Below are 27,500 nucleotides of genomic sequence, written 5' to 3'. Positions count from 1 at the left end.
CCGTGAGGTAATGGCTGTATTAATTACAGGTAGTGCGGTACCGTGAGGTAATGTCTGTATTAATTCCAGGTAGTGTGGTACCGTGAGGTAATGGCTGTATTAATTACAGGTAGTGCAGTACCGTGAGGTAATGGCTGTATTAATTCCAGGTAGTGTGGTACCGTGAGGTAATGGCTGTATTAATCCCAGGTTGTGCGGTACCGTGAGGTAGAAGAGCATCACACCCAGGTCCAGTGGTTCTGGCAGACCCTAGAGGACTTCTCCAACGAGGAGAGGGTGCTGTTCATGCGCTTTGTCTCAGGACGCTCCAGGCTCCCCGCCAACACAGCTGACATCTCCCAGAGGTTCCAGATTATGAAGGTGGACAGGGTAAGACAAACACCGCTGCCAACACACACACACACACACACACACACACACACACACACACTGGTGCGTTCCCCCAGGCTAAATGCCAGCGTGCGTTCCCCCAGGCTAAATGCCAGCGTGCGTTCCCCCAGGCTAAATGCCAGCGTGCGTTTCCCCCAGGCTAAATGCCAGCGTGCGTTCCCCCAGGCTAAATGCCAGCGTGCGTTTCCCCCAGGCTAAATGCCAGCGTGCGTTTCCCCAGGCTAAATGCCAGCGTGCGTTTCCCCCAGGCTAAATGCCAGCGTGCGTTCCCCCAGGCTAAATGCCAGCGTGCGTTCCCCCAGGCTAAATGCCAGCGTGCGTTCCCCCAGGCTAAATGCCAGCGTGCGTTTCCCCAGGCTAAATGCCAGCGTGCGTTTCCCCCAGGCTAAATGCCAGCGTGCGTTCCCCCAGGCTAAATGCCAGCGTGCGTTCCCCCAGGCTAAATGCCAGCGTGCGTTCCCCCAGGCTAAATGCCAGCGTGCGTTTCCCCAGGCTAAATGCCAGCGTGCGTTTCCCCCAGGCTAAATGCCAGCGTGCGTTCCCCCAGGCTAAATGCCAGCGTGCGTTCCCCCAGGCTAAATGCCAGCGTGCGTTCCCCCAGGCTAAATGCCAGCGTGCGTTTCCCCCAGGCTAAATGCCAGCGTGCGTTCCCCCAGGCTAAATGCCAATGAGCATCATTACGACTACATTAAACTCAGCCATAGGACCAACTTTACAACAATGATGACTAGGTCGGTTGGTGAAATAAAAGTGTAGGCTTTGAGAAATAAACCTTTCAGAAATAAAGAAAAGGTGAAAAACAAGTTGGTGGGTTTTCATCTTGGTTTGAAGGGGTTATGACTGGCTGCTGACCTCCCAGACGAGTTTCTACCAGCTGGGTCAGTCTCCTGACTACAGCCAGACATGTACCTAGATCTTTATACTGACCCTCTCTCTCACTCTGTTCCTTCCCCTCTCTCTGTGTTCCTCTCTCTGTCTTTGTTCCTTCCCCTCTCTCTGTCTCTCTCTCTCTCTGCCCCCGCTCTCGCTCTCTGCCCTCCCCTTCTCTCTCTGTCTCTGTCTCTCTGTCTCTGTCTCTTCCACCCCCCTCTCTCTCTCTGTTCCACCTCCTCTCTCTCTCTCTCTCTGTCTCTCTCTCTCTCTCTCTCTTTGTTCCTCTCTCTCTCTCTCTCTTTCTCCCTCTCTCTCTCTCTCTCTCTCTCTCTCTCTCTCTCTCTGTCTCTGCCCCCGCTCTCTGTCTCTCTCTCTCTCTCTCTCTCTCTCTCTCTCTCTCTCCCCCCCCTCTCAGCCGTATGACAGCCTGCCGACCTCCCAGACGTGTTTCTTCCAGCTACGTCTGCCTCCTTACTCCAGCCAGACGGTGATGTCAGAGAGACTCCGCTACGCCATCAACAACTGTCGCTCCATCGACATGGACAACTACATGCTGTCACGCAACGTAGACAACGCCGAGGGCTCGGACACGGACTACTGACCAACCACAGTCTACCCAGAACCGGATGCACCGTCAAAACAACACACTTTCACAGACCCTCACCACGCGCGCGCACGCACACACACACACACACACACCGAGACCCAGGAAAGAGCGGGCCTGGACGGAATAAAGACTGTCCTCTCCTCTCACAGAGCGTCACACAGCAGAGACCCAGGAAAGAGCGGCCTGGATGGAATAAAGACTGTCCTCTCCTCTCACAGAGCGTCACACAGCAGAAACCCAGAAGGGAAGGTTCATCTACAGCAACAACAGAGAGCGTTAAGTGACCTGTACAGAAGGTCGGGTCACTACTGAACACACCATTATATTCCATGTTGCTCTACTACTCTCAACACATTAGACATAATGGATGGATTTGATTCAATGTTTTTATTTTTCATCTTGTGGTTTTATTAGTACGTTTTTTAAAGCAATTAAAAAAACAGAAGCAGTTCATTGAGTATTATTATTATTATTTTGTTTCTTTTTTCATCGCTTCATTTCATTTTTTTTATCATGGAGGTACATTTATTTAGTCTTTGGGAAAATGTGTATAGAGTATTCATTCACCCCAAGTGAAGAAAAAAAATGATGTTGTACATTGTGTATAATGTTTCATTAGAAAAATGTTTTACATAAATATCCATATTTATTTTTGTTTTCATTTTTAAATTGCCTATGCCGGGTTTCCTAAAGCAGGAACAAAAAAAACTCAATAAAATGCTTCAGAACGGACTTGTTAGTTTATTCTGTGATCAATAGTGGGGTCTTGGAAGTGGTCGATTTAGAAATTACAAACCATTAAACCAACATGAAATCCTAATATTACAATTATAATACAAAACATTATGGAGAACACTTTGTTTCGCAGAAAACAAATATCATCACATTTCTTTTTATTAAGTATAAAATGTCACAAAAGGCCACCTTTTAGGGAGGTAAAGTAAATAAACCTTGAACATTGTCCAAAAATATTTACACAAAGGAAAACTCCTTTCCATCGTTTGAGTCAGAAGACATTGTTCAACAATGTGTATGTTGTTCACACATGAACCAGTTTAGAATCAGATATTGTTGTTCACACATGAACCAGTTTAGAATCAGATATTGTTGTTTACATCACATGGTGTCTAGTATCTGTTGTCAGATATTGTTGTTTACATCACATGGTATATAGTATCTGGTGTGAAATCAGATATTGTTGTTTACATCACATGGTATCTAGTATCTGTTGTCAGATATTGTTGTTTACATCACATGGTATCTAGTATCTGGTGTGAAATCAGATATTGTTGTTTACATCACATGGTATCTAGTATCTGTTGTCAGATATTGTTGTTTACATCACATGGTATCTAGTATCTGGTGTGAAATCAGATATTGTTGTTTACATCACATGGTATCTAGTATCTGGTGTGAAATCAGATATTGTTGTTTACATCACATGGTATCTGGTGTGAAATCAGATATTGTTGTTTACATCACATGGTATCTAGTATCTGGTGTGAAATCAGATATTGTTGTTTACATCACATGGTATCTAGTATCTGGTGTGAAATCAGATATTGTTGTTTACATCACATGGTATATAGTATCTGGTGTGAAGTCAGATATTGTTGTTTACATCACATGGTATCTGGTGTCAGATATGATTCCCACATTGACTTCATCCCAGATGGCACCATTTGGGACGCAGCCATTATCTGGTGTGTAGAAGGATTATCAGAGGTAATGGTTAACTGGATAGAACAGGAAATGACTGGTAGGAGGTACTGGGGCTGTTGTATTTTCCCTGCTCTCTGTGGAAGACTCTGTCTCTGTCTCTCTCTCTGTCTGTCTCTCTCTGTCTTCATAGTCTCTGTCTCTCTCTCTGTCTCTCTCTGTCTTCATAGTCTCTCTCTGTCTTCATAGTCTCTCTCTGTCTTCATAGTCTCTCTCTCTGTCTGTCTCTGTCTTCATAGTCTCTCTCTCTGTCTCTCTCTCTGTCTCTCTGTCTTCATAGTCTCTCTGTCTCTCTCTGTCTTCATAGTCTCTCTCTCTCTCTCTCTGTCTTCATAGTCTCTCTCTGTGTCTCTCTCTCTGTCTCTCTCTGTCTCTGTCTTCATAGTCTCTGTCTCTCTCTCTCTGTCTCTCTCTGTCTTCATAGTCTCTCTGTCTTCATAGTCTCTCTCTCTGTCTGTCTGTCTTCATAGTCTCTCTCTCTCTCTCTCTCTCTCTCTCTCTCTCTCTCTCTCTGTCTTCATAGTCTCTCTCTCTCTCTCTCTGTCTTCATAGTCTCTCTCTGTGTCTCTCTCTGTCTTCATAGTCTCTCTCTCTCTCTCTCTGTCTTCATAGTCTCTCTCTGTGTCTCTCTCTGTCTTCATAGTCTCTCTCTGTCTTCATAGTCTCTCTCTCTGTCTGTCTCTGTCTTCATAGTCTCTCTCTCTGTCTCTCTCTGTCTCTCTGTCTTCATAGTCTCTCTGTCTCTCTCTGTCTTCATAGTCTCTCTCTGTCTCTCTCTGTCTCTGTCTTCATAGTCTCTGTCTCTCTCTCTCTGTCTCTCTCTGTCTTCATAGTCTCTCTGTCTTCATAGTCTCTCTCTCTGTCTGTCTGTCTTCATAGTCTCTCTCTCTCTCTCTCTCTCTCTCTCTCTCTGTGTCTTCATAGTCTCTCTCTCTCTCTCTCTGTCTTCATAGTCTCTCTCTGTGTCTCTCTCTGTCTTCATAGTCTCTCTCTCTGTCTCTCTCTGTCTTCATAGTCTCTCTCTGTCTTCATAGTCTCTCTCTCTCTCTGTCTTCATAGTCTCTCTCTCTGTCTGTCTCTGTCTTCATAGTCTCTCTCTCTGTCTCTCTCTGTCTTCATAGTCTCTCTCTCTGTCTCTCTCTCTGTCTGTCCTCAAGATAACATGGAGACTGGTGTTCCTCTCCTTCACCCAACACCCTTTCTGTTTTACTCCTCTCTCTCTCTCTCTAACAAACAAAACCAAGGTTAGATTTGTTTGTTATTTTGAGGACAGACAGACTAACCTTGGTTTTGTTTGTTCTATCTCCTCTCGTCCATGTCTCAGTGTCTTACTGCAGATAGTATGATCACATGATGGATCACATTATGGATCACATGACGCACAGCTCTTAAAGGGACAGCCACTGTCGCGTCCCGCCCAGACAGCGACCTTTGCCCTCTGCTGTATTGGAGAGCCTGTTGTGGAAAGATACAGCTCTGTCTCTCCTGGGTTAACTCTGTTCCCAGATCAGTCCTTATCTCCTCCGTGGACCATGTCTGGGTCCAGCTGTTATGACCGGCTGCTCTCCTCACCACGACCAGGACCATCACCTCCCGTGTTTCTGGGTCCAGCTGTTACAACCGGCTGCTCTCCTCACCACCACCAGGACCATCACCTCCCGTGTTTCTGGGTCCAGCTGTTACGACCGGCTGCTCTCCTCACCACCACCAGGACCATCACCTCCCGTGTTTCTGGGTCCAGCTGTTACGACCGGCTGCTCTCCTCACCACCATCAGGAACATTACCTCCCGTGTTTCTGGGTCCAGCTGTTACGACCGGCTGCTCTCCTCACCACCACCAGGACCATCACCTCCCGTGTTTCTGGGTCCAGCTGTTACGACCGGCTGCTCTCCTCACCACCATCAGGAACATTACCTCCCGTGTTTCTGGGTGCGATGATGCTCTCCTTGGACTGGAGCAGCCTCTCCAGGCAGGGCGAGCTGATCTTCCCCGACGGAGGCCCTCGTCGGTGGGCTCGGGGTCTGACTCTGTAGGGCTGGGTCTGGAGGTGGGGGTCCATAGGGCTCCCCTGGGGGTCAGTGCTGGAGGAGACGGCGTCGTCTTGGGTCTGTTCCTGGTCCTCGGCTGGACGGTTGGATCCCAGGGAGCAGGCGGTGGAGGGTCTGCCCAGGCCTGGTGGCTCTTGCTGGGCTGTCTCTGTCTCTGTCTCTGTCTTGGAGGAGCGGATGGGGGCAGTGTGGAGGCATTTGAGATGAGTGGCAAAGGAGTAGGGGAAGGAGCCAGGTAGAGGTCCGTCGGAGGCTCGCAGGGCTGGGTGGTGGTCACCCTCTGGGGGGGAGATGACGGGAGGAGAGGCTGGAGGTGGTGGGTGGGCTGGGGCATGGTATTGCTGTGGAGAGTCAGAATGGAATAGGTTGGGTTTGTATCCCTTTGTCCACCATGAACAACTGACTACAAAGAAGAGTAGAATAGCATTCTGCCATTCTTCCTTAAGAGACGACATGACATCCTGACTGAGTATAATTCTGTCTCCTGCTTTCTAATGGAATTCTAGACTCCAGAGTATCTAGTGATTACATCATAACTTCAGTTGTCTAACATCTTCTGAGGGTGAGAACAGAACAAACAGAACACAGTCAGTCTGGCACGAGAGGGGAAAATGAGGAACCTTGTTTTTCCTTCTCTCCTACTTCTTAACTTCCTCCTCCTCCCTTCTCTCCTCCGCCCTCTTTCCTCCCTTCTCTCCTACTCCCTCTACTCCTCCTCCCTTCTCTCCTCCTCCCTTCTCTCCTACTCCCTCTACTCCTCCTCCCTCTACTCCTCCTCCCTTCTCTCCTCCTCTCTCTACTCCTCCTCCCTCTACTCCTCCTCCCTTCTCTCCTCCTCCCTTCTCTCCTACTCCCTCTACTCCTCCTCCCTCTACTCCTCCTCCCTTCTCTCCTCCTCCCTTCTCTCCTCCTCCCTCTCCTCCTCCCTTCTCTCCTACTCCCTCTACTCCTCCTCCCTTCTCTCCTCCTCTCTCTACTCCTCCTCCCTTCTCTCCTCCTCCCTTCTCTCCTCCTCCCTCTACTCCTCCTCCCTTCTCTCCTCCTCCCTCTACTCCTCCTCCCTTCTCTCCTCCTCCCTCTACTCCTCCTCCCTTCACTCCTCCTCCCTTCTCTCCTCCTCCCTTCTCTTCTACTCCTTCTCCCTTCTCTCCTCCTCCCTTCTCTCCTACTCCCGCTACCCCTCCTCCCTTCTCTCCTCCTCCCTCTCTCCTCCTCCCTCTACTCCTCCTCCCTTCTCTCCTCCTCCCTCTACTCCTACTCCCTTCTCTCCTCCTCCCTCTACTCCTCCTCCCTTCTCTCCTCCTCCCTTCTCTCCTCCTCTCTCTACTCCTCCTCCCTCTACTCCTACTCCCTTCTCTCCTCCTCCCTCTACTCCTCCTCCCTTCTCTCCTCCTCCCTTCTCTCCTCCTCCCTCTACTCCTACTCCCTTCTCTCCTCCTCCCTCTACTCCTCCTCCCTTCTCTCCTCCTCTCTCTACTCCTCCTCCCGTCTCTCCTCCTCTCTCTACTCCTCCTCCCTTCTCTCCTCCTCCCTTCTCTCCTCCTCCCTCTACTCCTCCTCCCTTCTCTCCTCCTCTTCCAGACCTCTACCTGTCCTCTACATTCCTCTGTTGTTCTCAGTCCATTGTCTTATGGAAAATGACACCTCTATAATTCCTCTCCTGTAGAGATAGATTGTAAAACCTGCTCTTTCCTCTTCCTGCTATTCTCAGGATAATGGATATGTTGGGCTCCTCTCCTCCCTTCCTCCCTTCCTCCCTCAACTCCTACCTGTAGGGTTGCGTTCCAAACTGCGCTGAAAGTGGCTGCTCTCCTGTCTTCCTACTAGCGTAGCTACCACATAGAATAAGTGATCGTTGTGGACATGCATTGTAAATGGAATGGTAGTGTTGTACAGTGTAGCAGTGTTGTGGACATGCATTGTAAATGGAATGGTAGTGTTGTACAGTGTAGCAGTGTTGTGGACATGCATTCTACCATTCTAAGTGGTATGCTGGTGTGAATACTAGAACAGAGCTCCCAACAGTCTTTCATCACAGCTCACTGTTAAAGACCTTTACCTTGTGTCTCGTAGCTGGAGTGTGGTGCTCTTCCTGGCTGTCATTGTGCTGGTCTGGGTCTGGGTCTCGGCGGGCTCTGACTTGAGGAAACCAGCTATGGAGCATCGCTTCCATCTTCAGGATGACACTGACATAGCGCTCACTACAAACACAGAACACATAATAGAACAGGGTTTACAACACAGAACAGACAACAGAACAGGATTCAGGACACAGAACACATAATAGAACAGGGTTTAGAACACAGAAAAAGAGAATAGAACAGGGTTTAGAACACAGAACAGACAACAGAACAGGGTTTAGAACACAGAACAGATAACAGAACAGGGTTTAGAACACAGAACAGGGTTCAGAACAGATAACAGAACAGGGTTAGAACACAGAACAGAGAAGAGAACAGGGTTTAGAACACAGAACAGATAACAGAACAGGGTTTAGAACACAGAACAGAGAAGAGAACAGGGTTCAGAACACAGAGCAGATAACAGAACAGGGTTTAGAACACAGAACAGAGAAGAGAACAGGGTTTAGAACACGGAACAAGGAATAGAACAAGGTTTAGAACAGAGAAGATAACAGGGTTTAGAACACAGAAGAGATAACAGAACAGGGTTTAGAACACAGAACAGAGAAGAGAACAGGGTTTAGAACACAGAACAAATAACAGAACAGGGTTTAGAACACAGAACAGAGAAGAGAACAAGGTTTAGAACACAGAACAAATAACAGAACAGGGTTTAGAACACAGAACAGAGAATAGAACAAGGTTTAGAACAGAGAAGAGAACAGGGTTTAGAACACAGAACAGATAACAAAACAGGGTTTAGAACACAGTACAGATAATAGAATAGGGTTTAGAACACAGAACAGATAACACAACAGGGTTTAGAACACAGAACAGATAATAGAACTGGGTTCTAGTACACTACTATAGACCAGAGCCCTATTCCCTATATAGTACACTACTATAGACCAGAGCCCTATTCCCTATATAGTGGTACTACTATAGACCAGAGCCCTATTCCCTATATAGTGGTACTACTATAGACCAGAGCCCTATTCCCTATATAGTGGTACTACTATAGACCAGAGTCCTATTCCCTATATAGTGGTATTACTATAGACCAGAGCCCTATTCCCTATATAGTGGTACTACTATAGACCAGAGCCCTATTCCCTATATAGTGGTACTACTATAGACCAGAGCCCTATTCCCTATATAGTGGCACTACTATAGACCAGAGCCCTATTCCCTATATAGTGGTACTACTATAGACCAGAGCCCTATTCCCTATATAGTGGTACTACTATAGACCAGAGCCCTATTCCCTATATAGTGGTACTACTATAGACCAGAGCCCTATTCCCTATATAGTGGTACTACTATAGACCAGAGCCCTATTCCCTATATAGTGGTACTACTATAGACCAGAGTCCTATTCCCTATATAGTGGTATTACTATAGACCAGAGCCCTATTCCCTATATAGTGGTACTACTATAGACCAGAGCCATATTCCCTATATAGTGGTACTACTATAGACCAGAGCCCTATTCCCTATATAGTGGTACTACTATAGACCAGAGCCCTATTCCCTATATAGTGTTACTACTATAGACCAGAGCCCTATTCCCTATATAGTGGTACTACTATAGACCAGAGCCCTATTCCCTATATAGTGGTACTACTATAGACCAGAGCCCTATTCCCTATATAGTGGTACTACTATAGACCAGAGCCCTATTCCCTATATAGTGGTATTACTATAGACCAGAGCCCTATTCCCTATATAGTGGTATTACTATAGACCAGAGCCATATTCCCTATATAGGGCACTACTTTTGTCCAGGGTGCCATTTGGGAGGCAAACAGAGTGAGAGTTGGTGATAAATGTACCACAGGTTCAGCATATTGTTATGTCTGTGTACGTTCCAAACCTCCACTGATCGTATCTGTACAGTGCATTCTGTCTCTGACCTGGGTATGTTTACCTCTACAGGACAAGACGTGATGCTGTGTGCTGCCTGCTTGCTGCCTGCTTGAGTGTCTGAGCAGCTATGCTGCTGTACAGTCAGTCACACACGCTACATGTCCACACGTGGCAGGGAGCGAGCGAGGGAGGGAGGGAGGGCCCTGTTCCTTCCATTCACCGCTATAAATAGCCAGTAAGCCCCGAGGCCATTCGACTGCCTATCCATCGCCCCGTAGTGTCCTCGCTCAGTGTGTGTGTGTGTGTGTGTGTGTGTGTGTGTGTGTGTGTGTGTGTGTGTGTGCTCTGCTGCTTTAAGCAGCCAGTGGAATTTAACACTGTTTCAGCAACACCTCCTCCCCCATCTATCTCTTTCGTCTTGCCTATTCATTTCTATTCATCCTTCTCCTCCCCCCTCTTCCTCCTCTGATCTGCCTCCCCTTCCCTCCTCCTCTCATCTGCCTCCCCTTCCCTCCTCTCCTCTTCCTCCTCCTCTCATCTGCCTCCCCTTCCCTCCTCCTCTCCTCCTCTCTGTAGTGGGTTCAGATTATTCTGGGTTCCATAATGAGTCACCTGTTGTGAGCTGCTCTGCATGTGGTCTGATTCCTCCTCACACACATACAGATTACACCCCTGCTAGCATTACACCCCTGTTAGCATCACATACAGATTACACCCCTGTCCACATAACAGTGGGTTAAAGTCCCGTTAGCATCATACAGATTACACCCCTGTCCACATAACAGTGGGTTAAAGTCCCGTTAGCATCATACAGATTACACCCCTGTCCACATAACAGTGGGTTAAAGTCCCGTTAGCATCATACAGATTACACCCCTGACCACAGAACAGTGGGTTAAAGTCCCATTAGCATCACATACAGATTAAACCCCTGTCCATACAACAGTGGGTTAAAGTCCCGTTAGCATCATTTACATTTTACATTTTAGTCATTTAGCAGATGCTCTTATCCAGAGCGACTTACAGTAGTGAATGCATACATTTCATTTCATCTCATTTCATACATTTTTTTTTTTCTTCTCTGTACTGCCCCCCCCCCCCCGTGGGAATCGAACCCACAACCCTGGCGTTGCAAACACCATGCTCTACCAACTGAGCCACAGGGACGTGTTAATAGTTGGTGACTCCACCACAGGTACCACAGGTACCAGCCAGCTGACTAAAACCGAGACTGTCTGTAGCTGGTTCCTCTAGGTAACTAGTTTTCCCTAGCCACTGTGCTTGTGCATCGCTTTCTCTTTGGTCTTTTAGTCTGGGTATCTACCCAGAAAGCACTTTGTGACAATGTCAAAGGGGCTTTATAATACATTTGATAGAATTTGTAGTCTCCTATGGTAGAGGTTGTAGTATCTCATCCCAATATCTTCTGGGTGACCAGTGGTGTTCTGACAAAGGCTGGACTTTCTCTAATCTCACAGAATGTACAGTACTGATGGATTTCACACCCGTCTCTACCTCTGTTAACAGAGAATCAAGTATTATCCAGCCAAACCAGCTTTGAGGTGCCAACACCTTAGTTTCCACAGAACAGATCACACACATAAAGATAACTAACTAACTAACAGCCTGCTGTTTCCCAGTCACTATAACACACATAACGATAACTAACTAACTAACTAACTAACTAACTAACTAACTAACTGCCCGCTCTTTCCCAGTCACTATAACACACATAAAGATAACTAACTAACTAACAGCCTACTGTTTCCCAGTCACTATAACACACATAACGATAACTAACTAACTAACTAACTAACTGCCTGCTGTTTCCCAGTCACTATAACACACATAAACATAACTAACTAACTAACTAATTAACTGCCTGCTGTTTCCCAGTCACTATAACACACATAAAGATAACTAACTAACTAACAGCCTGCTGTTTCCCAGTCACTATAACACACATAAAGATAACTAACTAACTAACTAACTAACTAACTAACTAACTAACTAACTAACTGCCTGCCTGCTGTTTCCCAGTCACTATAACACACATAAAGATAACTAACTAACTAACTGCCTGCTGTTTCCCAGTCACTATAAAACACATAAAGATAACTAACTAACTAACTAACTAACTAACTAACTAACTAACTAACTGCCTGCTGTTTCCCAGTCACTATAACACACATAAAGATAACTAACTAACTAACTAACAGCCTGCTGTCTCCCAGTCACTATAACACACATAAAGATAACTAACTAACTAACTAACTAACTAACTAACTGCCTGCTGTTTCCCAGTCACTATAACACACATAAAGATAACTAACTAACTAACAGCCTGCTGTTTCCCAGTCACTATAACACACATAAAGATAACTAACTAACTAACTAACTAACTGCCTGCTGTTTCCCAGTCACTATAACACACATAAAGATAACTAACTAACTAATTAACTGCCTGCTGTTTCCCAGTCACTATAACACACATAAAGATAACTAACTAACTAACTGCCTGCTGTTTCCCAGTCACTATAAAACACATAAAGATAACTAACTAACTAACTAACTAACTGCCTGCTGTTTCCCAGTCACTATAAAACACATAAAGATAACTAACTAACTAACTAACTAACTGCCTGCTGTTTCCCAGTCACTATAACACACATAAAGATAACTAACTAACTAACTAACAGCCTGCTGTCTCCCAGTCACTATAACACACATAAAGATAACTAACTAACTAACTAACTAACTGCCTGCTGTTTCCCAGTCACTATAACACACGTAAAGATAACTAACTAACTAACTAACTGCTGTTTCCCAGTCACTATAACACACATAAAGATAACTAACTAACTAACTAACTAACTAACTAACTAACTAACTAACTAACTAACTAACTAACTAACTGCCTGCTGTTTCCCAGTCACTATAACACACATAAAGATAACTAACTAACTAACTAACAGCCTGCTGTTTCCCAGTCACTATAACACACATAAAGTTAACTAACTAACTAACTGCTGTTTCCCAGTCACTATAACACACATAAAGATAACTAACTAACTAAACTAACCGCCTGGAAACTACTCTTCCAATGAATACTGAGACATGGAACAATAGGCTGTATCCCAAATAGCACCCTATTCCCTTATAGTGCACTACTTAATGAACCATTTTGGGGAGCTTTTCCCCTCCAATAGAAAGCTGACATGAACTACTGCAGGGAGGGAGAGGAGAACAGACAGGAACTACTGTAGAGGAGAACAGACAGGAACGACTGTAGAGGAGGGAGAGGAGAACAGACAGGAACTACTGTAGGGAGGGAGAGGTGAACAGACAGGAACTACTGTAGAGGAGAACAGACATGAACTACTTTAGAGGAGGGAGAGGAGAACAGACAGGAACTACTGCAGGGAGGGAGAGGTGAACAGACAGGAACTACTGTAGGGAGGGAGAGGAGAACAGACAGGAACTACTGTAGAGGAGGGAGAGGAGAACAGACATGAACTACTGTAGAGGAGGGAGAGGAGAACAGACATGAACTACTGCAGGGAGGGAGAGGAGAACAGACAGGAACTACTGTAGGGAGGGAGAGGAGAGGAGGGAGAGGAGAACAGACATGAACTACTGCAGGGAGGGAAAGGAGAACAGACATGAACTACTGTAGAGAGGGAGAGGAGAACAGACATGAACTACTGTAGAGGAGGGAGAGGAGAACAGACAGGAACTACTGCAGGGAGGGAGAGGAGAACAGACAGGAACTACTGCAGGGAGGGAGAGGAGAACAGACAGGAACTACTGCAGGGAGGGAGAGGAGAACAGACAGGAACTACTGTAGAGGAGGGAGAGGAGAACAGACATTAACTACTGCAGGGAGGGAGAGGAGAACAGACAGGAACTACTGCAGGGAGGGAGAGGAGAACAGACAGGAACTACTGTAGGGAGGGAGAGGAGAACAGACAGGAACTACTGCAGGGAGGGAGAGGAGAACAGACAGGAACTACTGTAGAGGAGGGAGAGGAGAACAGACAGGAACTACTGTAGAGGAGGGAGAGGAGAACAGACATGAACTACTGCAGGGAGGGAGAGGAGAACAGACAGGAACTACTGTAGGGAGGGAGAGGAGAACAGACAGGAACTACTGCAGGAAGGGAGAGGAGAACATACAGGAACTACTGTAGGGAGGGAGAGGAAAACAGACAGGAACTACTGTAGAGGAGGGAGAGGAGAACAGACAGGAACTACTGCAGGGAGGGAGAGGAGAACAGACAGGAACTACTGTAGAGGAGAACAGACATGAACTACTGTAGAGAGGGAGAGGAGAACAGACAGGAACTACTGTAGAGGAGGGAGAGGAGAACAGACATGAACTACTGTAGAGGAGGGAGAGGAGAACAGACAGGAACTACTGCAGGGAGGGAGAGGAGAACAGACATGAACTACTGCAGGGAGGGAGAGGAGAACAGACAGGAACTACTGCAGGGAGGGAGAGGAGAACAGACATAAACTACTGTAGGGAGGGAGAGGAGAACAGACAGGAACTACTGTAGAGGAGGGAGAGGAGAACAGACAGGAACTACTGCAGGGAGGGAGAGGAGAACAGACAGGAACTACTGTAGAGGAGGGAGAGGAGAACAGACATGAACTACTGTAGAGGAGGGAGAGGAGAACAGACGGGAACTACTGTAGAGGAGGGAGAGGAGAACAGACAGGAACTACTGCAGGGAGGGAGAGGAGAACAGACAGGAACTACTGTAGAGGAGGGAGAGGAGAACAGACAGGAACTACTGCAGGGAGGGAGAGGAGAACAGACAGGAACTACTGTAGAGGAGGGAGAGGAGAACAGACATGAACTACTGCAGGGAGGGAGAGGAGAACAGACAGGAACTACTGTAGAGGAGGGAGAGGAGAACAGACATGAACTACTGTAGAGGAGGGAGAGGAGAACAGACGGGAACTACTGTAGAGGAGGGAGAGGAGAACAGACAGGAACTACTGCAGGGAGGGAGAGGAGAACAGACAGGAACTACTGTAGGGAGGGAGAGGAGAACAGACAGGAACTACTGTAGAGGAGGGAGAGGAGAACAGACAGGAACTACTGCAGGGAGGGAGAGGAGAACAGACAGGAACTACTGTAGAGGAGGGAGAGGAGAACAGACATGAACTACTGCAGGGAGGGAGAGGAGAACAGACAGGAACTACTGTAGAGGAGGGAGAGGAGAACAGACATGAACTACTGTAGAGGAGGGAGAGGAGAGCAGACAGGAACTACTGTAGGGAGGGAGAGGAGAACAGACAGGAACTACTGTAGAGGAGGGAGAGGAGAACAGACAGGAACTACTGTAGAGGAGGGAGAGGAGAACAGACAGGAACTACTGTAGGGAGGGAGAGGAGAACAGACAGGAACTACTGTAGGGAGGGAGAGGAGAACAGACATGAACTACTGTAGAGGAGGGAGAGGAGAACAGACAGGAACTACTGTAGGGAGGGAGAGGAGAACAGACATGAACTACTGTAGAGGAGGGAGAGGAGAGCAGACAGGAACTACTGTAGGGAGGGAGAGGAGAACAGACAGGAACTACTGTAGGGAGGGAGAGGAGAACAGACAGGAACTACTGTAGAGGAGGGAGAGGAGAACAGACATGAACTACTGCAGGGAGGGAGAGGAGAACAGACAGGAACTACTGCAGGGAGGGAGAGGAGAACAGACAGGAACTACTGCAGGGAGGGAGAGGAGAACAGACAGGAACTACTGTAGGGAGGGAGAGGAGAACACACAGGAACTACTGTAGAGGAGGGAGAGGAGAACAGACAGGAACTACTGCAGAGGAGGGAGAGGAGAACAGACATGAACTACTGTAGAGGAGGGAGAGGAGAACAGACAGGAACTACTGTAGGGAGGGAGAGGAGAACAGACAGGAACTACTGCAGGGAGGGAGAGGAGAACAGACAGGAACTACTGCAGGGAGGGAGAGGAGAACAGACAGGAACTACTGCAGGGAGGGAGAGGAGAACAGACAGGAACTACTGCAGGGAGGGAGAGGAGAACAGACAGGAACTACTGTAGGGAGGGAGAGGAGAACAGACAGGAACTACTGCAGGGAGGGAGAGGAGAACAGACAGGAACTACTGTAGGGAGGGAGAGGAGAACAGACATGAACTACTGTAGGGAGGGAGAGGAGAACAGACAGGAACTACTGTAGAGGAGGGAGAGGAGAACAGACATGAACTACTGTAGAGGAGGGAGAGGAGAACAGACAGGAACTACTGTAGAGGAGAACAGACATGAACTACTGCAGGGAGGGAGAGGAGAACAGACAGGAACTACTGTAGAGGAGGGAGAGGAGAACAGACAGGAACTATTGTAGAGGAGAACAGACAGGAACTACTGCAGGGAGGGAGAGGAGAACAGACATGAACTACTGCAGGGAGGGAGAGGAGAACAGACATGAACTACTGCAGGGAGGGAGAGGAGAACAGACAGGAACTACTGTAGGGAGGGAGAGGAGAACAGACAGTAGACCAGAACTAATGTACTCTGGCTGTAAACTCCGGGCTCTAGTTAATTTTCCTTGTGGTGAGAGTTGGGGACAGAGACGGAGAGAGGAGGAGAGGGGATATTTACCCCATGTTTGGGTTCTGGAGGACTCCCATTATTCTCTGGATCCGGTCCATAGCAACGCTCTCCTGGAAACTGCTAAGACCTGGGAGACAGACGGACAGACGGACAGACAGGGAAAAGTTATCATGAGCAAGGCCACCAGAGAGAGAATATGAGTTTGAAAGAACTGCTGGTTTTCTAAGCTACCTATTTAAAATATCTGTCCTTGGTTCAAGAAAAGAGGTTGAGAAACCCTGGTGTAACTGTGACGCCACTTCCTGATCTGATCCACTAACCCCTAGCACTCTGTAGCGCTACAATATGTACCTAACCTGGCCCACTAACCCCTAGCACTCTGTAGCGCTACAATATCTACCTAACCTGGCCCACTAACCCCTAGCACTCTGTAGCTCTACAATATCTACCTAACCTGGCCCACTAACCCCTAGCACTCTGTAGCTCTACAATATCTACCTAACCTGGCCCACTAACCCCTAGCACTCTGTAGCTCTACAATATCTACCTAACCTGGCCCACTAACCCCTAGCACTCTGTAGCTCTACAATATCTACCTAACCTGGCCCACTAACCCCTAGCACTCTGTAGCTCTACAATATCTACCTAACCTGGCCCACTAACCCCTAGCACTCTGTAGCTCTACAATATGTACCTAACCTGGCCCACTAACCCCTAGCACTCTGTAGCTCTACAATATCTACCTAACCTGGCCTACTAACCCCTAGCACTCTGTAGCTCTACAATATCTACCTAACCTGGCCCACTGTGTAATCTGAGGAAAATATGTGTCTCTAATATGGTCATACATTGGGCAGGAGGTTAGGAAGTGCAGCTCAGTTTCCACCTCATTTTGTGGGCAGTGTGCTCTCTACCTCTGTCTAGCTCTCTCTCTACCTCTCTCTCTCTCTCTCTCTCTCTACCTCTCTATGTCTCTCTGTCTGTCTGTCTCTTTCCCTCTCTCTCTCAGGTTAAAAGGACTGGAGATCAGATCACTGTCTCTGTTCTATGCTTTGATCCTTCCTCCTTATGCTTCCGCTGCTGCTGCTGCCCCTTTGTAATTTAACAATTGTACTGTGTACCTTAAACTACATTTTATTCCTTCCTTATACTGATGTACTCCTGTAAAACAGAATAGCTTTACTCAATTGTATCGTAAATGACGGCTGCTATCGTGAAGCAACATGGCTGTAATGTGTTTATGTCACGTTACCAAGTATGTAAAGTGGCTCTTTGCCTATAGTGAAAGAAACAATGTGACTTGTATGAATAACACATGAGGGCATGACAACAGGATGTTTCCCATTCAGTGGATCTGCAGCAGCAGCCTAGTCAGCATGACTGATGAGCCTTCGGCTATCTATAGTAGTGATCTGTAGTGACGCACCACACACACACACACACCATTCAGAAAAGCTGTGTGTGTGTGTGTGTGTGTGTGTGTGTGTGTGTGTGTGTGTGTGTGTGTGTGTGTGTGTGTGTGTGTGTGTGTGTGTGTGTGTGTATGTGTATGTGTGTGTGTGTGTGTGTGTGTGTGTGTGTGTAGGGTATAGTACGGGGAGGATTGAGGGGTTAAATGAGTTCTTGGAGATTAGACGACTCACTCACGTTCTGAGTACCTCCCAGAGCGCAGGCCTCTCAGGATGGAAGACAGGGGATGGAGGTAACGCTGGAGCTCCACACACTGAGGACAACACAGGTATCTTTTGGTTATCACTACGGCAACAGCTTCCAGGAACAACACAATATTTACATATGACAGTTATTCAGAAAATAAGGTCATGGAATAAAACAACAACATACACAGTGATGGGTTATCATTAGCAACTAGTATTCTCTAGCTATATAACATGAATACTGGGGGTTAGCATTAGCAACTAGTATTCTCTAGCTATATAACATGAATACTGGGGGATTAGCATTAGCAATTAGTATTCTCTAGCTATATAACATGAATACTGGGGGTTAGCATTAGCAACTAGTATTCTCTAGCTATATAACATGAATACTGGGGTGTTAGCATTAACAACTAGCATTCTCTAGCTATATAACATGAATACTGGGGGGTTAGCATTAGCAACTAGTATTATCTAGCTATATAACATGAATACTGGGGGGTTAGCAACTAGCATTATAGGCAAACCTTAACTTTAGAGCAACTAGCATTATAGCCATATCTTCTGATTAAAACAACTAGTGTTGTCTAGCCATATCTTCTGATTAAAACAACTAGTGTTATAGCCGTATCTTCTGATTAAAACAACTAGTGTTGTCTAGCCATATCTTCTGATTAAAACAACTAGTGTTATAGCCGTATCTTCTGATTAAAACAACTAGTGTTATAGCCATATCTTCTGATTAAAACAACTAGTGTTGTCTAGCCATATCTTCTTCTATTAATTACATATTTTATTGCCATATATTCTACCTAAAGCTACACATTATCACCTTGTTCCATTCATAGTGCTCTTTGTTTTGTTTTGAGCGCCCATAGTAGTGTACTAGTGCACTACACCCTTACTTGTACACTACTTTTGACCAGGACCGATAGGGTGTAGTGCACTGTCCAGGGAATCGGGTGGCATTTGGGCTGTGTGACCCATGTCTTATAACGGGTCTTATAGGCAGGGCGACCCTCTAGAATGACATGTAGAATTTATAGGATCTACTGCATGTGGTGACCCTTCACCTTCTGGGCAAACAGCTGATCCTTCTCAGGCTCCCCAGGTTTTGGTGTGTCTCTGTTCCTACAGCCTTCATACTGGTCTCCAGGATGCCATCCATGGCTGTGTGCCCTCTTCCTGCCCTGCCCAGGCTTCCCAGTGCCACTCTGTCTACTGCTTCTATCCCAGGCTTGAGAGGAGGACGTCGGGCTCCATGACAGTCTCTGCTGCTGCTGGCCATACACAGTAGGACTATATTCCTGGGTCTCACTGGCCTCAGTGGGCCAGCTATATCCCTGGGTCTCACTGGGGCAGCGGACCCCCTCGTAGGTGGCTGGAGGGGTGCCACCACAACTAGAATCTCTGTCCCTGCTCAGTCGAGGGTCAGCATCGTTGGAGTTATCACTGTCCCCATCCCTACTGAGGCCAGAGTCCCCGAAATCTCCCGTTTCACTGCTCAGCCTATGGGGGTCCTCATGGTTGGAATTCCTGTTTAGCCTGGAGATCCCGTCCTTAGAAGAACCACAGTCAGTGTTACTGGGAGAGTCCCTTAATGATGATGATGATGATGAGGGTGGGGGTAAGGAGGATGAAGGTGCCGTCCTGGCACTGTCGACTGTGTGTCCGTCGGGGCTCAGTCCCACGCCACTGTCGTTGTCATTATCCTCACTGTCACTGGCCAGGTAGTCTATTGAGTAATCAGAGTCCGACGCAGACATCCTCCACCGGATAGCAGGCCTACGGGCTCTCATCCACTGGAGAGCATCACACACCTGCAACACAATATACAGTACATTATCACACACCTGCAACACAATATACAGTACATTATTATGCACCTGCAACACAATATACAGTACATTATCACACATCTGCAACACAATGTACAGTACATTATTATGCACCTGCAACACAATATACAGTACATTATCACACACCTGCAACACAATATACAGTACATTATCACACAGCTGCAACACAATATACAGTACATTATCACACACCTACAACACAATGTACAGTACATTATCACACAGCTGCAACACAATATACAGTACATTATTATGCACCTGCAACACAATATACAGTACATTATCACACACCTGCAACACAATATACAGTACATTATTATGCACCTGCAACACAATATACAGTACATTATCACACACCTGCAACACAATGTACAGTACATTATTATGCACCTGCAACACAATATACAGTACATTATCACACACCTGCAACACAATATACAGTACATTATCACGCAGCTGCAACACAATATACAGTACATTATCACACACCTACAACACAATGTACAGTACATTATCACACAGCTGCAACACAATATACAGTACATTATCACACACCTGAAACACAATGTACAGTACATTATCACACACCTGCAACACAATATACAGTACATTATTATGCACCTGCAACACAATGTACAGTACATTATCACACACCTGCAACACAATATACAGTACATTATTATCACACACCTGCAACACAATGTACAGTACATTATTATCACACCTGCAACACAATATACAGTACATTATTATGCACCTGCAACACAATATACAGTACATTATTATCACACACCTGCAACACAATGTACAGTACATTATTATCACACCTGCAACACAATATACAGTACATTATCACACACCTGCAACACAATATACAGTACATTATTATGCACCTGCAACACAATGTATAATGTAGAAAACCTAGTTCATGGGAAAGAGAAAAACACTTTTTAATTTGTTGAATGTAAGGGTTAAAAATAAACTAGGCGGGGTGCGAGTTTCGTAAAATATATATATATATATTTAAGCAACTCAGTCCAGCTTTAAACTTAGTCGTGAAAGTTCTAATAGTAGAATGTACAAGGTGACATTTCTAAACTGGGTATTACATCATCAGTTCCTCTTGTCATGTTAGTCATTGTACACATTAGAGAGATATTTATAACTAGTCAGGAATGGCCAGATGAATCAGCCCATGTCACTCTTTTTATTCACTTTTTTTAGCCCATAGATATTGTTGTAGTTTTTTAGAATACACATTACATTTGTCTAAATGTATAGAATTGAAAGAAAATGTGCTTTAAAACGGCAACATTTTCCTTGCACCCCCATGACAAAATGTGTAAAATTGCAAGAAATAATATTTAAACCTGCTAAATTGTCTCTCAAACAAGAGGGGTGTGAATCAGTCAATGTCAGATTTTGGTTTTCATTGTATCTCCTTTTGGTATTTGGTAACAATTAGGCAGGTGACATTTTATCTAAATTGAGGTGAGTGCTAATAATCAGCTTTAGTCTAGTGTGTTCCTTTATTAGCTGATCAGGACAGTCTACTAGCATGTTATACCAGTAGATTTTGCTCTTCAGCCTGTTCCTCCTCCCGATCAAAAAGCCTGTGACGTGTCTGATAATCAATCGATGTGATTTTGTTTCATTGAATCTCTGTCTGTATATTTGGTTAATTGATCTCTGACTGGACAAGTAGAAGTGGTACAGCTCATGTATTCGTTTGCTCATCGATCACTGATCAGAAACATTCAGCATGCAATAATGTAGCCTAAATCTATAGTATTATTTATCTATTGACTCGTAGTGGCCTTGTATATATAGAGACGAGGTTATTTTCCTATCTTCCCAACCCACTGAAACCAACCAAAATCCTGACTCCTGTCTCCTATGAACATTCCTAACTGTATTCTGGTATCTGTAGGTTACATTATCAAAGTACGTCTCGTTTTCGCATGTCAAAATACCCCTATAACATTTAAGCCACGTCTCTGCGCTGTGTCGGCTTGGTGCCCATATGACAGCTTCGGTTATAGAATATGTGATCAACAAACAGTATGACAGTAGCTGTCTGGTAGACATAGATGTATTTATGTTTTGTTACATAGTTGGTCCCTGTTAAGATACGTTGATATTTAACCCAAACAAACGTCCTCTCTTCACCTCCCGTTATTCGTGAACTGATCTGTAGGCCTCTCTGTATAATCATCAACTCGATATAGCCAAATAGGAGATATTCTGTAACTCGTTGGAGGTTATCTAGCAAGTTTAGCAACTTTGGTCACCTGACTTTTGTTTGATTGCCATGACAAGGTTTGTATGATTCGCCAACGGTCCAGCATACCCGGGGTGCGCTGTGTGACAGCCTCACAGGCCTACTGCTGAAACGCCTTCAATCTATTCAGGAATCTGTTAAAGCTCGGATTTTATCAACGGCCGCAAGTTACAACTATATCATTGGCAATCAAAGTTACTCTAACACTAAATATCACTTTCACTTGCTGTGAAATCTTTACATAGTGGCGCAGCAACAATCTTATTTGTGGAGAAACCCTGGCATCGTGACCATATCTTGGTTTTAAACCCTTTAAATAAGCACTTCCGATTTTTTGTTGTTGCGGTATTCCCCGGGACTCTCGGGATAAATATAAATTATTCCCAGTATAGAAACTTGGTAGATTTTCGGGAAAATCTCAATGACTAGGTTTCCTCTTGCTCTGGGAAACCGGTCCTGTGATTCATATAGGAAACCACCAACTTCCACGTGTTTAACATGCGTTATGCCATTAAATTAAAGCAAAGGTTAGGTTAGTACACAAAATAGGCGAGTTATATGACTTTATGGGACACAAGCTTTCCAAATCATTACACAGGGCACTTTATTATATAATTCTAGCAGGTTATTATGTAAGATGTTTACTGTTCTCTCTCTCTCTCTGCGAATAACGAAAACACATGCATGTCCTTCTACATTTGTTCCTACATTTCTCCTAAAACCCACATTTCAGACCCAGATACATTCAGAATCCACTTCCTTGGAGGGACCAGCTCTAACAGACAGATAAATATATTACACCATTGTGGTTATCCAGGTTAAAATGGTTTTCAGGCAAAGCCAATGGGAATTATACTGGTCACTGATAACAGAATAGTATCCTGGCTGGAGCATTCTGAACAAATTCATCTGTATAAAAGCACGTGTTATAAAATGGTTATGAAGGCGTAATTATGTTTGTAATGCTAGTGAATATTATGTTGATGTCTTAACGGAAGTCGAGAGTCCTTTTAATGTAAAATGCTTCTACACATGCCTAAGGTGAAATGCCTTCACTGGGCAACACAGATACTATCGACTTGTCCCTACTCTAAAATTTTACAATGGAATAAACAGTGGGAGTTATGCTTGAATATCAAGGTAAACCAATGCCCAGGATACAGCTCGTACTGATCCATCGATATCAAGTCAATCCACAGAAACGATAGAATAGATCCTGTACATAGATCGTGGCCTGTCTGGATAAAGTATATCTACAAATCCGTCCGTAAAGGATCACTGTCTAACATTACGTAATAAAGAAAAGCCCAACACCGCCGACAACACATTGTTTTTTACTTGCTAATTCACATGTACATTAAACACCGGACACCGACAAGAAAACACACCTATACACATCTAATTCTATTCCAGTTCTATTGGCAATTTATATTAGAGCAGTTCAAATTATTTAAGACTTAATAAACGGTATAGTCTATTACACATTCATAGACAAAGACAACTCGGTTTAAATCTAATTTGCCCAGATAAAATAGTGTAGAAACATTGCTACAATGTGACCAACATGAATGAAAGAATAGTCGCCACCCAAGTCGATACTATGTATTAATTCCTCTGAGCGCAACCCTGGACGCGTCACCACACGCAGAAATAACACTCTCACCTCACACATTAGTTCCACAACCTCTCCGACAAGATATGTGACAAACTATTGTACAATGAAAGCTTGTTCTAGTCCAAAAGCAAATGGATGAAAACAGAAGACTACTAGGTTTATCATCCAACTCTTGTAGTGGGCTGTACAACACGTGTGTTTTCTAGATCAGTCCAGCCTCGTCGCTTATGTCAGCGCCAGTGCGCTCATCTGCCGTGACACAGGGTCTCATAGCGTCCTGACTTACCGGAACAAGTGACTATAGCGGCTTCCCCCGGGGTCTGCTATGAGCGGTGAGATCAGGACCCTGGGCTCATGGCTGGGCTCCCCCCCAGGTCGGTGTAGGGATGCGGTGAATGTCGTGATGGAGTAACGGACACCCCGTGCAGCCTCTCCTACGGCAACGTGTCTGAGAGGGCGGGTATAAACAAACTGGGCTCTCCGATTTGTGCTTTTCGCTACAATATCTGACAAATAGACATTGCGATAGAGGCCCGACGTAAGGCGATAGGCGAGAACAGCTTACATATTTACATCAAATGGAAATGATCAAAGCACGTGGTCACGCGGAACACTTTCGTGGTAGTAAGAAATAACAGAATTAACTTCGAGCTGACTCCAGATCGGTCCACAGATGAGGGGTTTTCAATTCAATTATTTCCTTTGAAACCAATAGCCTTTATTTCTATTGTATATAATGTTTGTATAGAACTAAGATATAAGGTATATAACTATAGCCCGCTGAGAGACTATTTTATCTGTTTGGTAAATTGCAAAAACGCCTTCATAACGCCGTCATAAAACAAACGTTACAACATGCTGTTGACAGTTGAGACCTTCGTCACTATTGACGTAACTATTGTCATCCGGATTACAACACAGGCTAAATCCGTATAAACTGTCAAATAAATAAAAAAGGAAAGATATTCTCAAATTGGAACATACATAGCCATTTTTCTGTAGAAAATGTGTTCACAAAAAGCAATTCAGGACCTTTTCTTTCTTTTTTTGTGTGCAAAATATAGATGTTTTGTTGTTGAGCGCAACAATATCACACATTCAGTTAGATTAGATAATGTCTCTTAAACAATAGTGTAAAACAGGCTCTTATATTTGAAATCATAATGTTATTTTGAGAATCCACAGACTGAATAGACACAGACAAGGCAGCAGATAGGTGATCTGGTTGATCGAGCGACAGACTGCCAAGGCAGTGGGGGACAAGGCAGCAGATATGAGATCTGGTTGGTAGAGCGACAGACTGCCGAGGCAGTGGGGGACAAGGCAGCAGATAGGAGATCTGGTTGATAGAGTGACAGACTGCCGAGGCAGTGGGGGACAAGGCAGCAGATAGGTGATCTGGTTGATAGAGCGACAGACTGCCGAGGCAGTGGGGGACAAGGCAGCAGCTGGGTGATCTGGTTGATCGAGCGACAGACTGCCAAGGCAGTGGGGGACAAGGCAGCAGATAGGAGATCTGATTGATAGACTGACAGACTGCCAAGGCAGTGGGGGACAAGGCAGCAGATAGGAGATCTGATTGATAGACCGACAGACTGCCAAGGCAGTGGGGGACAAGGCAGCAGATAGGTGATCTGGTTGATCGACAATGACTTTGCGTTTCCTCAGCCTTTCTTGAATTTCTAGAAGCAGAGTTTGTTGAGCATGTCATATCCTGTTAGCTACACCATTACAGTACATTTTGTGGAGAAAGAGATTTTGATTGTTTGCTATTCATCAAAGTTATCCCTTTTTAATCCATTCCCCAGGCCCTATCTCTGAAAGAAAGCCCATTTCCCCAGGCCCTATCTCTGAAAGAAAGCCCATTTCCCAGGCCCCATCTCTGAAAGAAAGCCCATTTCCCCAGGCTCTATCTCTGAAAGAAAGCCCATTTCCCCAGGCTCTATCTCTGAAAGAAAGCCCATTTCCCCAGGCTCTATCTCTGAAAGAAAGCCCATTTCCCCAGGCTCTATCTCTGAAAGAAAGCCCATTTCCCCAGGCTCTATCTCTGAAAGAAAGCCCATTTCCCAGGCTCTATCTCTGAAAGAAAGCCCATTTCCCCAGGCTCTATCTCTAAAAGAAAGCCCATTTTCCCAGGCCCTATCTCTGAAAGAAAGCCCATTTCCCCAGGCTCTATCTCTAAAAGAAAGCCCATTTCCCCATGCTCTATCTCTGAAAGAAAGCCCATTTCCCCAGGCTCTATCTCTAAAAGAAAGCCCATTTCCCCAGGCTCTATCTCTAAAAGAAAGCCCATTTCCCCATGCTCTATCTCTGAAAGAAAGCCCATTTCCCAGGCCCTATCTCTAAAAGAAAGCCCATTGAGAAAGTGCGACATCATTCTCCTCTGAGTGGATGTAGAAGGGAGCGTATGACGGTCTACATATCAGATTTCAGCAGGATATCTGTGTGATTCAACAGCTTGGATGGTATCGTGGTGTTGGTTTGTCACAGAAAGGACTTGGTGTGGTGGTGACACGGTTCTGAGGACTCAGATAGATAACAGAGAGTAGGACATGTGGCCACACTACCAGATGTTCTCTGGCATTTAGAAAAACAGAGGGGGGGTTTCTTCACAGCACAGGAGGATTCACCAGTTTAACTTCACATGGTGGGTGTGGGTGTGGGTGTGTGTGGGTGTTGGTGTGGGTGTGGGTGTTGGTGTGGGTGTGGGTGTGGGTGTGTGTGGGTGTTGGTGTGGGTGTGGGTGTTGGTGTGGGTGTGTGTGGGTGTGGGTGTGGGTGTTGGTGTGGGTGTGGGTGTGGGTGTTGGTGTGTGTGGGTGTGGGTGTGTGGGTGTTGTGTGGGTGTGGGTGTGTGGGTGTTGGTGTGGGTGTGGGTGGGTGTGGGTGTGTGGGTGTTGTGTGGGTGTGGGTGTGTGGGTGTTGGTGTGGGTGTGGGTATGGGTGTTTGCGTGTCACTCCATCTGCAATACAGGACTGAGGTTCTGGTGCCATATACAATAATCCCAGTCAGGCGTAACTCAATGTGACTCCAACCCACACTGTGAGGTTGACCCAGACCCAGCGGCTGGGTTTTAACATTGGCTGACGAAGTAGATGGGTTTTAACAGTGAGGAGGCTGACGAAGTAGATGGGTTTTAACAGTGAGGAGGCTGACGAAGTAGATGGGTTTTCTTTGTTGTTGCCCAAAGTGCGTCTTTTATTAGCAAGCGATATGATAACCTGCGGAAGTATTTACCTAAACAAAATAAGAACGCAACAAAAGGACATACTGAATAAAACAGGAAGCTTCAAATACAGCTGTTACCAGGCAACATACTTCCTGTCCACTACCCATAATGCAACAGCCAATGAGAGACTGACATTTCACACATCATGGTTAATTAACATTCACAATGGCAGGACAGAGAGGGAGAGAGGCAGGATAGAGAGGGGAGAGAGGAGAGAGGCAGGATAGAGAAGGGAGAGAGAGGGAGAGAGGCAGGACAGAGAGGGAGAGAGGCAGGACAGAGAGGGAGAGAGGCAGGACAGAGAGGGAGAGAGGCAGGATATAGAGGGAGAGAGGCAGGATATAGAGGGAGAGAGGCAGGATAGAGAGGGGAGAGGCAGGACAGAGAGGGAGAGGGAGAGAGGCAGGATATAGAGGGAGAGAGGCAGGATAGAGAGGGGAGAGGCAGGATAGAGAGGGGAGAGGCAGGACAGAGAGGGGAGAGGCAGGACAGAGAGGGAGAGAGGCAGGATAGAGAGGGGAGAGAGGAGAGAGGCAGGATAGAGAGGGAGGCAGGACAGAGAGGGAGAGAGCAGGACAGAGAGGGAGAGAGGCAGGATAGAGAGGGGAGAGAGAGGACAGAGAGGGGAGAGAGAGGACAGAGAGGGAGA

General features: G+C 45.8%; 2 protein-coding genes across 16 annotated transcripts in view; one reads left to right on the top strand and one right to left on the bottom strand.

Moving 5' to 3' along the window:
* The window catches only part of LOC106576577 (putative E3 ubiquitin-protein ligase HERC1), a 198,479-nt gene extending 195,877 nt beyond the window's left edge, over positions 1–2,602 (top strand). For all 14 annotated transcript variants that reach the window (XM_082958015.1, XM_082958014.1, XM_082958024.1 and 11 more), the window contains 2 exons: positions 190–369; positions 1,679–2,602. In XM_082958015.1, coding sequence (XP_082814141.1) covers positions 190–369; positions 1,679–1,864 — 366 coding nt within the window. In that variant the 3' untranslated portion in view covers positions 1,865–2,602. The remainder of the gene's footprint in view (positions 1–189; positions 370–1,678) is intronic.
* LOC106562490 (uncharacterized) lies at positions 2,589–24,319 on the bottom strand. 2 transcript variants are annotated; one of them, XM_045689726.2, is made up of 6 exons: positions 23,910–24,319; positions 18,942–19,688; positions 17,861–17,936; positions 16,262–16,340; positions 7,698–7,839; positions 2,589–5,979 (listed from the first exon to the last, which is right to left on the bottom strand). In XM_045689726.2, the coding sequence occupies exons 2-6, from the start codon at positions 19,665–19,667 to the stop codon at positions 5,464–5,466; spliced, it is 1,539 nt and encodes a 512-aa protein (XP_045545682.1). In that variant the 5' UTR covers positions 19,668–19,688; positions 23,910–24,319; the 3' UTR covers positions 2,589–5,463. The 2 variants fall into 2 exon arrangements, with proteins under 2 accessions (XP_045545682.1, XP_045545678.1); XM_045689722.2 differs by lacking the exon at positions 23,910–24,319 and adding an exon at positions 23,672–23,847.
* Positions 24,320–27,500: the final 3,181 nt, after the last annotated feature.

The sequence above is a fragment of the Salmo salar genome, chromosome 11, assembly GCF_965601325.2.
Source record: "Salmo salar chromosome 11, fSalSal1, whole genome shotgun sequence".
In the NCBI taxonomy this organism is placed as follows: domain Eukaryota; kingdom Metazoa; phylum Chordata; class Actinopteri; order Salmoniformes; family Salmonidae; genus Salmo; species Salmo salar.
The sequence above is the reverse complement of the archived record's forward strand: the minus strand, read 5'-3'. Positions and strand labels throughout refer to the sequence as shown.